The sequence below is a fragment of the Thecamonas trahens genome (assembly GCF_000142905.1).
Source record: "Thecamonas trahens ATCC 50062 unplaced genomic scaffold supercont1.56, whole genome shotgun sequence".
NCBI classification, from domain to species: Eukaryota; order Apusomonadida; family Apusomonadidae; genus Thecamonas; species Thecamonas trahens.
The window spans coordinates 22750-37580 of NW_013657624.1; the positions used below are offsets into that span (position 1 = coordinate 22750).

Here is a 14831-nt window from a genome sequence, read left to right on the forward strand (position 1 = left end):
CGCCTAGCCCGGGCCGCAATACTCCGTGGCCCTGACGTGGCTGGGGATTCCAGCGCTGTCGTTGACTGCAGCATCCGCGGACCCGGCTCGGGCGACTTGCTGCTCGCCGCCGACCGCGATGCGCCATTGGAGTGACAGATCGGGGTCAAATCGGTCGACGCAGACGGCTGCAGCCGTCGGACCTTGCGCACCGACGACGTCGCCGAGCTTTCAAACTCAACCGACGAAAATCGCGACATGGCCCGATTCCGTTTCGACGATGCTCTTCGTGCCGGTTGCTCCGAGTTCCGCCGTGGCCCGTGAAGGTGTGCCAAGCTCTTGATGCGGCTCTTGACCAGTGACGCAGCGCTCGGTGTCGATCGCGAGCGTGTCCGCACATGAGTTCCAGTCTTGGTCACAAGTTAACCTTGCCATGGTTGCTGTGGTCGCTGCAATCGCTGCTGCCTCCTGCGCTGCTGCTTCCAGGTGCAGGCGCGCCAAAGCCACTCCGGCCCGAGGTCGGCGTCTGGCTCCTCGGCGACAGCAGCGTTGCAGATGCGCGCGACGGCGAGCACGAGAGGAGATTGCGTCGCGAGCCAGCTCTCGAGCCCGATGGCGACCGTGATTGCGGTCTTGATCCGAGGCCCCGTGGTGTCTGTCTCCGAGGAGACGCCATTGCCGACGCTGGAACCGACACCGACGCCGAGCATGAGCCAGACGGCGATGCAAACCGATGCTCGGGTGTCGGCGAGAGTGAGGTCTGCGGCCGCTTCCGAACCCGCGTGCGAGTCCTAGGTCGCCGCAGCGAGGCAGTTGATGCATCGTGCGAGAGTGAGGCCGGCGTCGACGTCAGCGTCGCCGCCGCATTCCGCTCGCCAGCAGTGAGGACAATCGTCGCAGCGTCTTTGCCGCTCTTCGCCTCGTCCTCGAGAGGCGGTAGCCGTGCAAAGACCCGCTCGGCAAGGACAGACCCTTCCGCCGTGACGGTGTGGATGTCAAAAACTGTGCTACACGACGACGCAATCCGGCCCACATGGTGGATCATGACACTCTTGGGCACGCTGGAGCCCAGAAGCGACAGCATCTCGGACGAGAGCACAACTTGCCCAGCCTCGCCGGCCGACGTCACCGCGTCCGCGTGCGACATGCTCGCGCCACCATACGCCGCGCGCAGCGACCGCTCGTCAAACGTTCGCATCGGCGTACATGCGTGGAGTCCGACTCGCACGCGGAGCCCGCGCCAAACGTATTGCAGGCCTCCGGTGACTGCCGAGTGGCTCCGGAGTACCGATCCACACAGCTGGTGGTTGAGCAACTCGCGAGGCCAGTCCAGCTGGACGAGTCGGTCCTGGATGGCAACTGCAGCCTCGAGCGCTACGCACGCGGCCGACGCCGGAAAGACAACGACAAATGAGTCGCCTTCTGTTCGCACAAAGTACGCTCCGGCGTCCATGAGAATCTGGCGGACTGCCGCGTCATGGACGTCGGTCGCTGCCTCCATTGCATCCGGCACGTCCTCCCACAGCCTGGTCGAGTTCCCCACATCCGTGATGAGCACAACCACGAGGCCGCCAGGTGCCGCTGCCAGCGCAGCGTCGCGCTTCTCGACAAGGATGCCGACCCTCCGCCGCCGCCGCCGTCGCCAAGAGATGATGGCAATGGCCAGGGCCAGAAAGACCGAGAGTAGGCACGTCGTGCCGCCGAGCACCACAAGGCTCGAGATCGAGCCGGTCCCGCCCGACTCGCGTACGGCGCAGTCGCCGAACCCGCCGCACACGCCACACGCGTCGAATACCTTGTTCGAGTTGGCGACAGAGTCACATCCCACGCAGCTGGTGCCGTTGCCGCTGCACACGCCGCATACATCCTTGCTGCGGTCAGAACCAAAGCACACACCGCAGCTGTCGACATGCACATCGCCGCCGTCACAGATGCCGCAGGCGTCACGACGCGCGTTGTTGCCGTGACACTCGCCGCACACGTCGCGAGCACGATCGCCGCCAAAGCAATCGCCACAGCTGTCCTTGAACGCATTCGGCATGTTTGGCGTCGAGCCCTCGACGCACATGCCACAGTCGTCGATGTATGCGGTGCCGTTGCAAACGCCAAAGCAGTCGTAGACGGCAGTCCCGTTGGCCAGGCACGACGTCGCGCACGCCGAGATGCCTGACGGCCCGCCACACACGCCGCATCCGTCGAACCAAACGCCGCCCAGCGGGATTGGAATAAAGTTGCAGCCAGAGCACCCGGACGCGTCGCCGCCGCACTCGCCGCACACATCGGGCACTTTGCCCGAGTTGGGTACGCCGTCACAGCCTGCGCAGCTCGCGTTGTTGCCGTAGCACACCCCGCAAGCATCCATAGCGGCGTTGCTGCCAAAGCAAACGCCACAATCATCGAGCGCGGCATTGGCACCGAAGCAAATACCGCAGACATCGCGATCCGAGTCAGCGACGTGGCCGGTGCCCGGGCCGGAGCAAACGCCGCAAGAGTCGAGAGAGGCCGGCGGGGCGCAGGGCGGCGGCGGTGGCGGGGATGGCGGTGGTGGCGGGGATGGCGGCGGCGGCGAGAAAGGCGGCGGCGGTGACGGCGGCGGTGGCGGCGGGCTCGGCGGTGGTGGCGGGCTCGGCGGTGGCGGCGGGCTCGGCGGTGGCGGCGGGCTCGGCGGTGGCGGCGGGCTCGGCGGTGGCGGTGGGCTCGGCGGTGGTGGCGGGCTCGGCGGTGGCGGCGGGCTCGGCGGTGGCGGCGGGCTCGGCGGTGGCGGTGGGCTCGGCGGTGGTGGCGGTGGCGGACTTGGTGGCGGAGCGCAATAGGGTGAGGCCGGCGAGTACGCGCCAGTCGAGGTACACACAACATCATTGGATGCCGACGCGCCGTAGAGGGTTAGTCCTGAGCCACACGACAGCGCAAGCGCGTCCCCGATGGGCGCAAACGGCCCGCCAGTGGTGGAGTCGTCTGTCACCGTCCCGCTCGGCAGCGAGAGGATGCCACAGACACGATAATACTTGACCGTCAACGTTGGGGACGGGCTCCGCAGCTCGATTCTACAGTCTCCTGATGTGCATCCGCTTGTCCGTGAGGCACGGATGACCAGCGAGTCATCGACATAGCCGCCGTTGTCGAACGCGTCCTGTAGCAGGGCGCTGACCGCAGCACCCGTCAGCGGAAAGGATGTACCACCAGTATCGCCGACATAAAAGGTATGAACCGTTGTCGAGTCTGTCATGGTGTCGAAAGAGTCATCTGCAGCCCATGGCAGCTCATCGTAGCGTGCGGCTCTCTCTGCCGGAGAGAGCGGAGCAAAGTATGTGACACCGATGGAGAAGGTATTGCTTGCGATGACCTCTTTGACGAGAAAAGATGAAGAGGCATCAATCCATACAGATCCTGTTGAAGAGGTAATAGGTGAAGAAGAGAAATCAAAGTTAATCGAGAGCACTCGCTCTGCACCCGTATCAAAGCGGACATGAGAAGGTGCTGCCGCCACAGTGCCATCAACTTTCATTGTGCCAACAAATTGGTCATCCTGCGGTACTCCCGTTGCCGTGAAAACTGTTCCGCCCTTCACCCCACCGACCATCACGCCCACCATGAGGTACCAAAGCCCTATCCATGTCAATTGTATCAATGTCTTCTTGCGCAACAACATGCTACACGACATGCCTCTTTCCTGCTTGTACTGCTTCCCTCCCCTACCTTGCTCCTTGCTCTGTTCGCTCCAGACAAGGGAAGGAAAGTGGTGCAACGCAGCAAGCCGTGGTGTGATGACTTGACCGCCCATTGTTTTTGGCCCGTTCCGTACCCGTTCCACTTGGCCGCTCGTTTTCCGGCTCCTTGACCCGTGTGCAAAAGAAGGAGGAAGGGGGAGGGGGGGAGGGAGGGGGAGGAGGGAGGGGGGGGGGGGGGGGGGGGTGATGTGCATATGTGCATGGACACGCTTGGGTAGGGTCTTGATAGAGTGTGTGATGATGTGTTGATCTGGGTGATAGGATGTGGTCGCCCGGCGGCGTGCGGAGTGCGGAAGGGTGCGGGTCGCAGGCACGGACAACCAGCAACGATTCGTGCAAACGATGGGCGCCGATGAGTGGCGACGATTAAACCCCGATGAGTGACAACGATTAAACCCAACAACAGTCACCCACAATTATCGTCAACCTTCAACGGCAACGACAAACCAACGATAAACCCAACGATAAACGAACGTTCTCCTTCATGGTTCACTCCTCCCCCCCCCCCCCCCCCTCCCCCAACACCACACACATACACATACGCATACAGAAAATCCCATGGAACACATACCAGCCACAGTCCTCGGCTCGCTGGCGGTCAACCAACGCGTGGCTCAGGTGCTGACCTCGACGCGGGAGTCTGTCACGGCTGCCTACGAGCAGAACCTTGCGGCTGCTGATGCTCTCCTGAGCGAGGGCATAGCCATGCTCCACTCGGCCCACGAGGCGACGCGTGCACGCCTCAATGCGACAAGATTCTCGCTTGATGCGCCGCTGGCTGGAGAGCTGGAGAAGGTGACGGCCGTCATCACCGCCCAGTCACGTCTCGCCGCACATCTCCGCGGCCTCCATCACCGCTCTGGTGCCCTCCGTGACGGAAACGGACTCGCTCAAGACGATAATGCGCTTGCCTCCATCCGCTTTGGCCTGCCTCGTCACCACCTTCGGTCCTCGGGCAAGCGCCATCGCCGTCGTGAGCGAAAGCCGCGCAAGGAATCGGGGCGATGGCGGGACGAGCGATCGCGGCGATGGAGCGATGACTCGGGCTACTCGTCCGACTCGGACGGCTCGGATGGCTCGAACAGGTCATTCACCAAAGGCTTGGAAGCGCGCCCGACGCAATCCACCGCAGGAGTTGAGACAGCAGAGTCCATGGCGGCATTCCTCGCCCGCTATGCCTCACTCTCAAAGACCATGGCCGCCGCTGCTGACGGCCACGGCCTGGACAAGCTGGTCAAGGCGCTGCGCCGGGCCGTGGTGAGCACTGTTGTGGACAATCCGCCCCAGGTGCCAAACTCCGACCGCGGTGATGGCTGGCGAAAGCCGCCACAGCGCTTTGGCTCGCGCATCTCCTCGCAGTCGCTTGCCGGTCTGCTCGGCCTCTCGGGCGCCGACCTGCAGCGGGCCATCTCGTTTACCCTTGACGCCGACGACGCTGGCGACAAGAATGGCGGCGACAACAGCGACAACGCCTCCGATGGCGCTGATGCTGTCGGTGACCTCGATCCGCCCCCAATGAGGTACCCAACCAAGCTCGCCCGGCTCTCCATCACCTCCGCTGATGGTACGCTATCCCCGCCACCGCCCACCCGCTCACCCATCCATGTCGACAAGGCCCGCCGCCTTGCGCGCATAAGCTCGTCCGGTGGTGGTGGCATAGTCGAGTCAGCATCCATCCAAGACCTAGCTGACACACTCCCGCTTCCGCCTGCACTCGCAGCCACGCTCCAGTCCGGCATGATGGTTGTGTCGCAAGACTTGGCACCGCTCCGCCCCTCAACCTCAGACGGCAAGTTTGACCTCTCCCACGGCGGCCCGAGCCCCGAGTATGCCGGTCCAGTGGCAGTCTCGCTCCCATCGTCACCGACTCGCTCCTCCATCCCGGTCTCGCACGCATCCGCCACCCCACGGTCGGTGCTCTCCAGTGCGCTGAGCTCCGGCGCACCAACCCGGGCTACCTCGCGCGATGCTACCCGTCCGAGTGCCGCCCGTTCGTCGCGTCTGACCCGGCCGGCGCAGAGTCCAAACCCCGACAACACGCAAGACACCCGCACGGTGCTCCTCTCGCGCATGCGTGATCCGCGCTCGTCGTCTGTTGACGCCATCCGTGCCCGCCACGCAGACTCGGACCCGCTTCAGCGCTACGCCCAGTGGGCCGATGGCATCGAGCGCGGACGAACCCAAAAGCAGATGGAGAAGACCAAGCAGCTTCTCGCCAAGCTCGCCGGCTCCGATCGTGCGCTCGTCTCCGGCCCCTCAGACCCCGAGCCTTCTGACCCGGTTCCGCGCCCGCGCTCCACCTCGGCCGCACTCACGGCTGCCCCGCGCGCGTGTGCCGGCCTCGCCAGTCTACCCGAGGACCCCGAGGTTGAGGGCCAGCTTGCCTCGCTCGAGCGCCTTGCGCTACGCTACATCCGCCTCGAGAAACGATACAAGGAGACATTGTTTGCCAACGAAGTCCTCCGCGCGCAAAAGGAGCATCCACCGTCGCTCTTTGCTGCATCGGGCCAGGCCTCGCCGTTTGCTGAGCTCGCCGCAGCTGTCGCCCAGTCGCGCGCCGCCAGCGGCCCGGCCTTTGCCTCGCACGGATCGGGCTCGGCGGCGGCAGACTCGATCACGAGTGACGGTAGTGGCGCCCGCGGCAGCGACAACACCTCGGCCGCACCCAACGAGTGCACCTCACTCGGCTCGCACACCTCGCCCCGCTCCATCCATGGCCCGCCATCCGCCTCCGAATCGCCGATCTCAGTCACCTCGGACGAGACCGACCACCAGTCAAAGTGAGCGTAGCCCGCTCAGCCTCGCGTTCGCTAGCATCATCTTTGCTTGCAAGGCTACCACAAATCAAACTCACCGTCGGGTCGCAGCGATAAGCTTCGCCGCCGTCCGCTAGACTCGGCAGCCTCGGTTGCAGCCGCCACTGCAGCAATCGCCCGCTGAACGCCTGGCGACTCGAGCGGCGAGTGCTGCGAAGTCGACAACGATCGCCGTCGACTGTTCGACGAATGCGACTGCCCACTTCTGACTCCAGAGCCCGAGCGAAGACGGTTGTACGAGCGGCGGGAACGCGACCGCGACATTGATTGTGACTCGTCCGTTTGCGAATGCGAGCTGGGCGACATAGGGATCGACGGCAGACCGGCCGATGTACGCTTCGAGGCCGACATCGCTCTCTGTCGCGACTCTGTGTGCCGGCCAGATGGGCGGCCCAGGTCAGATCCCAGCTGCGGCAAATCATGAGAGCCCAGCGATGACGACCGCCGACGGCGCCGCGTCTGCTTTGCAGCAATGGTGTCGACAACCGACGCAAAGTTGATCACGTCTGGCTCGGCCCGCGTTGATGATCTACGGTGTCCCCGCGCTGGGCCTGTCGAGCCCGAGACAAGCGAGATTTCGGCCGGAGTCAACTCGATTGTGTGTCCCGATCGGCTGTTGGCATTCGACACAAACGAGTCACGCACTGACGACCGCGTGATGCCACCAAGAAACTGTGTCGACTGCTCGTCCTCCTTGGACGAGATGCTCATCAATGCAGAGGCACTCGCATCTCTCTCGCCAAACCGCCGCTCCGAGACCACGTGGCCAAACGCGACCAGCGAGTACGCATCCGGCATTTGTGCGCCGTGCGCTCTCCGCTGACTACGCACTGACCCAGCCATCGGCGAAATCGCCATGTGGGACGGCATGGGCGAGGGAAACATCTCCAGCGTAGAGATCGAAACACCCACCGAGCCTGCATCGCACATGTGTGCAAGCGTCGAGGCCAACCCAAGTCCAGAGCCCGAGTACATGACTGAGCCATCTGGAAACGTCTCACGCTCGAGGAGGCAGGCATGGAGAGCAACGCACACTCGAAGCCCGCGCCAGATGTACATCAGCCGCCCAAATGGTGCGTTCCAGATCGGCCGCCCGATCTTCGACCGACAACGCCGATGCGTCAAAATCTCCTTGGGCCACTCGGCCTCGACCAGTCGATCGTGGATCGTCATGGCCGCAGTTGCCGCAGCCACCGCCTGGTCAGCGGGAAACACAGCCGTAATCATCCCACCTGATGTCGTCACAACGTACCCGCGGTACTCCTTGACAACAGCCCGGACAACCTTGCGGTAGATCTGACAGCTCGTGTTGAGTGCTGCCGGAATCTCGGCCCGTAGCAGCTCTGCGCCCTTGACCATGGTTGTAAAGACTATAACCACACCGTCGGGCGGTGAGATCGCCTCACCGTCGCTGCCGGTCTCTGCCTGTTCCGAGTCGATGGGCGACACAGCATGAGAGCCGCGAGTGGTGAAGAAGAACAGCGCAGCAATGAGGCCGATTGCAGAGCAGAGGAAGCAGAGCGCGAGAGAGACCGTCACCGCAATGGTGGTTCCGAGCGACGACGATGATGAGCCCGACTTGATGCATGAACTCGTTCCGCCACACACGCCACACGAGTCGACCCTCGCCGACGAGCCGACCACCCAGTCGCAGCCTGCACAGCTCGTCGAGTTGCCGCCGCACACGCCACACACATCCATCGTCTTGTTGCCACCCCAGCAGCGCCCACAGCCATCGCGGGCTCTATCGCCTCCGTGGCACACCCCGCACGAGTCCAGTGCTGCGTTGGTGCCAAAGCAGACCCCACACGTGTCCTTGGCCGCGTTCCCGCCCCAGCACATTTCGCAGTCGTCGCGGGCAAACGATTCGGTCCGACCAGTACTTCCGCCCACGCACGCGCCGCATCCATCCATGTATGCAGATCCGCCGCACTCGCCGGCACAATCGTACACACCGCTCCCGTCCGGGCTGCACCCTGTCGCGCACTCGCCAATCCCCGAGCTCCCGCCGCACACGCCGCAGCCATCGTAGTGGGCGCCGCCAAGCGGGATTGGAATTCCGTCACATCCGAGACACGAACTTGCATCACCGCCACACACTCCGCACACATCCGACCGCGTGCCTGAGCCAGCCACACCGTCACATCCGGTGCACTGCTCTCCGCCGCCAAAGCACACGCCGCACACATCTTTGTCGCGATTCTCGCCAAAGCAAACACCACACTCGTCGAGATCGTTGTTCTTCCCAAAACACACCCCGCATCCATCCACATCAGCATTCGCCACATGGCCTGTCCCAGGTCCAGAGCAAATGCCGCATGCATCGAGAAAGGCCGGCGGATCGCACTCAGCGCTCGGCAAGTTCTGCCTGCTCGCTGATTGCCCGCTCCGGATGGCGATCTCGTCTGGCGACGGACTCACGCTCACCATCTGCACCTCACTGCGCTGGCTGCACTCGTTAGCAAAGAGTGCAAGCAGCTCATCTCCGGTAACAACTGTTCGCAACATCTGGCCGCCATCGCCAACTCGCTCGACCACCAGAGGTAGGCGAGCAAAGGTGAGTGGCCTTTGTGAAGGCGGGCGAACATGACTGTCATGACGAGCTAAATTGGCTCCAACTATTGGTCCGAAGACTACGTTTGCAGTCGCTGACCGCATCAGCAACCTGTCCGGACCAGGCTGCAGCACCTTGTCACGAGGTACGCAGAAGATCGAGAGCTCAACAGAGCGTGGTGGTGGTGTGTAGCTCGTCATCCACGGCTTCGTCGTGTTCGCATACGTCAGGACAAGGCTATTCATGTCGTTGACAGCTTGCGGGTGAGTTGTAGTCATTCGGGCCAATGATGCCGCTCTGCTGGTGAACCGACCAGCCGAGGAGGAAGAACAGATGAGGAGGAAGACAAGGACGGCCACGCTTGCTCGATGTACCGCCATCCCCAAATCGTGTACCATTGCTCCTTGCGAGCGAACAACGGTGGCAGGCTTGAAACAACGCTTCAGCGCGTTGCCCGTATGCCGCACCCTGGTCAAGTATTATCCGGTGTGTGGAAGAATCGAGTTGAGCCGCACGCGAGACGAAACTCGTAACAGTCGTTCAGCAGCGCAAGTGGTCAGCGGGGGGGTAGAGTGGGGGCACGTGCATGGGGAAGAAAAATATTGTTTCATCATCGTGGGTGTAGGCTTGGGTACGGCGACGACAGCTCCGACGCCGAGACCTCGGGATCAGTTGGGGCGCGTGGTGGTGGCGTGTTGGTGATGGTGGCGCCGACGGACGAGAAAGCGCCAAAGGCGGGTCGGCTAAAACGAGAGTTGGGCCGGCCGAGGCCAAAGTCGCGGAGGGCGAGGACCGAGCCGTGGGCCGCCACCGAGTACAGCTCGGCTGGCGGTGAGAGCGACGAGTTGAGCGAGCCGTGCGAGCCCATGGATGAAGCCCGGGTGATGGGCAAGAGCGATGAGATGCAGTCGAGATACAACGGCGACGGCACCGGCGACGGGAGGAGCGAGACCACCTCCGCCGACGCCACGACCTGGCCTGGTCGGATGGCCTCGGCCGTCGCCTCGGCAACCTCGAGCACCTCGTCAATCGACGGGACGAGCAGCCGCTCGACGTCCAGACGGTCAGGTAGCACGTTGGTGTCGACTGCAACCCGAATCCGGAGGCCACGCCAGACATAGCCGACAGCGTCATGCGTCAACCGCGGGTCGCCGCGAGTCATCTCCACCGGAACCGCCGCCGCCGCAGTGTGGCCCAACAGCGCCTCGGGCCACGGTAGCGAGATGAGCTCGTTCTGCAGTGCGACGGCGGCGACGACCGCGTCCAGCGCGGCATCGCGCGGAAACGCGCCGGCAAACGTGTGTGCCCGCCATTCGACGCCGTAGCCGCGATGGACTTGTACAATGCGCGAGGCTGCTGCCATGAACAGCCGCCATGCCGCATCCATCGGCCCAGGGGCGTCGGCCCAGAGGATGTCGGCGTCGTCGACAATGACCAAAAGTACCACAACTGGTCCGCTGGCTGCTGGCGGTAGCGTCGTCAACTCGGTCTGGGCCCGTCGCGGCGAGTGAAGCGTGTGTTTGGACGACGCTATCCGCCGCAAGCCCGGGCGCCGGCGCTTAAGCATCTTCCGCGCCAGAACCACGCAGACGGTAACAGCGAGGACGAGAACGACGCAGCCCGAGATAGAGAGCGAGACCGAAAGCGCAACCGCTGTGAAATCTGAAGAGGACGACGAGTCCAGCTCTCCCTCACCTGCTGCCTGCGCCGACAAGCACGTTTCGTTCTTCCCGCCGCACACCCCGCACGCGTCGAGATACGTCGGCGGTGTGCACGGGGGCGGTGGTGGGGTCGGCGGCGCTGGGGGCAGTGGCGGCGGTGGGGGCAGTGGCGGCGGTGGTGCCGGTGGACTTGGGAATCCTGAAGGTGTGGTTGATGGCGGCGACGGTGGCGGTGACGGCGGTGGTGGCGGTGGTGGCGGCGAGAGTGGCGGTGGTGATGGCGGCGGCGACGACGGCGGCGGCGGTGGCGGCGATGGGGGCGGCGGTGACGGCGGTGGTGGCGATGGGGGCGGCGATGGGGGCGGTGGCGGCGGCGGCGATGGCGGCGGTGAATACTGAGTCTCACAAAACACCCCAGAAGGAGAATAGCTGCCATCGGCGTTGCAGCGGACGCGACCGCCAGGCTCGGCCCCGACAATGGCGCTGTTAGGTGCGGTGCATTCGAGCTCGACAGTCTTGTTGTACGACGCGGACTTGCTGCCAACAATAGTCACGCCGGTCACAGGCGTGTACTTGGGGCATCCGCGATCCAGGTCGAGGACGAGCGTCATTGGCGAGCTGAGCCCAATGGTGGCATGCTCAGGCGTCGTCATGGCGTCGGATGCCAACTGGTCATCATCATCGTCGTCAAAATGCCACGGGTGGGCGCGACCGTAGCCCACATTGCAGCCACGGAAAACAAGCATGAGGTAACGCCCGTCGATGGGTGAGCCAGGCGCGTTGCCCTCGGCCCAGGCGGCGTCCATCAGAGCGCGCCAGCTGTCACCGCCAAGGAGTGTGGGTGAGCTCGAGCCTGGTACGGTGATCACCGCAGACTCGCGCATGACGGCATAGACCGAGCTCGAGTCAGGCCAGGTGCTGCCAGACGTAAACGCCTTGTTCTTTCGCGATGGGCTGGTAATGGTGAGCGAGACGTTGATGCAGACCTCGGCTGCATCAAAGGGATATACTCTCTCGATCAGCACGCCCGAGAGCTCGGTAAAATGCGCCGAAAAAGGCGCAGTCAAGCCCTCAGACGAGGCAGGATCAACTTCCTTGGGCAAGTGAAAACTGGCCACAATGCCCTCGCCGGCACCGATCTCAGCGCCAAAGCGCTCGATAATCGGATCGCCTGGCAGCCGAAGAACGCCGTACCCCGAGCTATCGTGCTGAACAGCCTGGTGGATGCGCGCCGACTCTAAGTTGCGGGTAGAGACCAGCCTCTGCGAGTCTGGATCTGGGTCGCCATAGTTGAAGGCCGGCCGTGGACTCGATGGCGCGCCAGCGAGAACGACAGCGGCGAGACTCACAGCCAGCACGATGCACACCTGCAAGCTGTGCGAGCGAGAGGAATGAGATAGTTGCATGACCCGAGGCATGGTGGTCGCCCTGGTAATCGCCTTGGTAATCGCTTTGGGTATCGCCTTGGTGATCGTCCGGGCGTTAATGCGCCCGAGACCAATGCACAGCGGTTCAAGACCAACTATTCGCTCAGCTTCCGCAACGATTCGAGGTCCCTTGACCACGACAGACGAACGAGCACGGCTTGATCACCACAGAAGCGAAATCGATCGAGCACCAGAACACGTGTGTGTGTGGGTGTGTAGGAATATATACGAGGAGACGGAGGGGGGGGGGGGGGGGGGGCTTCCCCTCGCGACTATTGCGTCGCCTTGATCGTACAAGTCGCCCCGGGCTTCTGCGCCGCTGCACGCGTCGTGGCAGTCAAGATTGCAAATTGTTGCAACTGTTCAGCGTATAATTTGTGGCCGCGTGAATGACCGATGACTCTATCACAATAGCAGGGGAAGGCGGCAGGGGGGGGGGGGGGAATAGGTGAAGCGCGCGTGGGTGGGTGGGGATGGAGGGAGAGGGAAGGCGAGGGAGAGGTAAGAGTGCTGGCCCGTGGTGGTGGAGTGGTGGTGGAGTGGTGGTGAGAGAGATATGCCAAGGCCCGTTTGGCGTTGGAAGGGTGGCTGAGGGACTTGAGTCTGGTGGTGGAGCAGGGGCTGGCGACGTGCGGGAGATAGCTGCGGATTCCTTCCGGCGAACAACAACCTGCCCCCCACGAGAAGGAGCGCGCGTGGGTGGGTGGGGATGGAGGGAGAGGGAAGGCGAGGGAGAGGTAAGAGTGCTGGCCCGTGGTGGTGGAGTGGTGGTGGAGTGGTGGTGAGAGAGATATGCCAAGGCCTGTTTGGCGTTGGAAGGGTGGCTGAGGGACTTGAGTCTCGTGGTGGAGCAGGGGCTGGCGACGTGCGGGAGATGGCGAACAACAACCTGCCCCCCCACGAGAAGGAACAAAAAAAAGTTGCACGACACCCTCCTCACCCGCACATCAAGCTGACAACTCGCACATGCGACTTGCTCTTCACCTGATCGCCTCGGTCCGGCTTGGGCCAAGTCTCTCTCTCTCTCGCTTTGCACTGTGGCTCTTCTCACCATACAGCCAACTCTGGGCGATTCACCCTCGGCCACCACGTGCATACCGCATACACACATACACACACACACACACACACGCGCGCACACACAACAGCCACATCTCCATACAATGTCGGCCTTTGTCCGCGCTGCATTGCGGACAGCTCGGTCATTGTCTCGCTCACGGTCTCGCTCACGGTCACCCAGTCCGCGGTCATCGCACTCGGCGTCACACTCATCATCACCACCACCGTCATCATCATCATCGACATCATCATCAGTAGTGTCTTCATCTCCGGGACAAAATCGGGACGAAACGGTACCTGTATCGAGTGCCTCTGCTCATGGGCTGCCGCAAGACAACCAACGCCGACGTGTTCATCGCCGTCATCAGAGTCGTCGTCGCCATGGACAAAATCATCATCAGAGCCAAGCGCCGCAGACCAGGTGCAGCAACAATGGCGACGAGTCGGACGATGAGTGGGTCGTCATCGAGTCGGACGGGGCAGAGTCTGGCTCGGGGATGGCGAGGAACGAGCCATCGCTTCTGCCCGCCACCGATGTCGCAGCGTCAAGGTCATTCGAGCTGATCGAGACCGACGAGGCGGCCACGATGGCATATGGCTTCAGAGTTACGGTCACCTCCGACGATGAGTACACTGCGGGTGCGCGACGCGAGGCGGCAGCGGCAGCGGCCTGGGACAAGCTTGGATCGGCCGCGCTCCGTCGCTCGCGCGCCGTTGAGGATGTGGTGCTCGCATGGGGCATTCCGCCGCATGCTCGCCCGACCGCGTGGCCAGTCTTCTCCTCGGCCGAGGCACTGCAATTGGTATACACCGAGGTGTATGCCAAGCTGGCTAGCGCAGATGGCGATGCCTGGGTCGGCGCCACCGCCGGCTCGGCCGACGTCGCCCGCATCGACGGCGACCGCGCGCAAATTGAGCTCGATCTCCGCCGCACATTCCCTACCAACGAGTTCTTTGCCTCGCAGGCTGGACTGGACTCGCTGCGGACCATCCTAGTCGCCTTTGCCCGCTGGTCGCCCATCGGCTACTGCCAGTCGCTCAACTACGTCGCCGGCCTCCTCCGTGTCGTTCTCGGCTCGGACGAGCTCGCCTTCTGGTCGCTCGTCCACTTTGTCGAGGACGAGCTCCTTGGCTACTACACCGAGGGCATGTCGCTGTTCAAGGCCGACTCGGCCCTCATTGGCGAGCTCCTGGCTGAGCTCGAGCCGGAAGCCTCTGCCGTCATCGACGCTCTCGGCTTTGACCTCTCCATTGTCACTGCGCCCTGGCTCCTCTGTCTCTACGTCAACACCCTCCCGCTCGCCCATGTTCTTCACGTGTGGGACATGGTCATGTACAGCGGCGCGTCCTTCCTCATCCGCGTCGCGCTCGCGCTCCTCTCCGCCCATGCTCCACTCATCACCGCCGCCAGTGACGACTTTGAGGCCGTCTACCTCGCCCTTACCCAGCTCCCGCTCCTCCCGCCGCCGCACGCCCTTGTCGCCGCCGCCGCAACCATCGATCTCGGCCCCGAGTTTTCCACCCGCCAGCGCGAGAAGCTCGCTCCCGGAGAGCTCCCGCAGCTCTGCAAAGCCATTGCTGCGCACCGCGCTCACTTTGCTCTGTGA

General features: G+C 63.5%; 4 protein-coding genes across 4 annotated transcripts; 2 read left to right on the forward strand and 2 right to left on the reverse strand.

The window, feature by feature from the left end:
- Positions 1–3: 3 nt before the first annotated feature.
- Positions 4–3850, reverse strand: AMSG_10271 (uncharacterized protein; the record flags this gene model as incomplete). The annotated part of the gene is made up of 3 exons (XM_013898303.1): positions 399–3850; positions 67–348; positions 4–31 (listed from the first exon to the last, which is right to left on the reverse strand). The coding sequence occupies exons 1-3, from the start codon at positions 3758–3760 to the stop codon at positions 4–6; spliced, it is 3672 nt and encodes a 1223-aa protein (XP_013753757.1). The 5' UTR covers positions 3761–3850.
- A 415-nt stretch (positions 3851–4265) lies between these two features.
- AMSG_10272 (uncharacterized protein) lies at positions 4266–6573 on the forward strand (the record flags this gene model as incomplete). The annotated part of the gene is made up of 2 exons (XM_013898304.1): positions 4266–5271; positions 5368–6573. 2 exons carry the CDS (start codon positions 4266–4268, stop codon positions 6489–6491), a joined length of 2130 nt encoding a protein of 709 aa, XP_013753758.1. The 3' UTR covers positions 6492–6573.
- On the reverse strand, positions 6542–12156 carry AMSG_12337 (uncharacterized protein; the record flags this gene model as incomplete). The annotated part of the gene is made up of 4 exons (XM_013898366.1): positions 6542–6673; positions 7007–8972; positions 9713–10730; positions 11196–12156. 4 exons carry the CDS (start codon positions 12154–12156, stop codon positions 6542–6544), a joined length of 4077 nt encoding a protein of 1358 aa, XP_013753820.1.
- A 1386-nt stretch (positions 12157–13542) lies between these two features.
- On the forward strand, positions 13543–14831 carry AMSG_10275 (TBC domain-containing protein; the record flags this gene model as incomplete). The annotated part of the gene is made up of 2 exons (XM_013898305.1): positions 13543–13584; positions 13668–14831. 2 exons carry the CDS (start codon positions 13543–13545, stop codon positions 14829–14831), a joined length of 1206 nt encoding a protein of 401 aa, XP_013753759.1.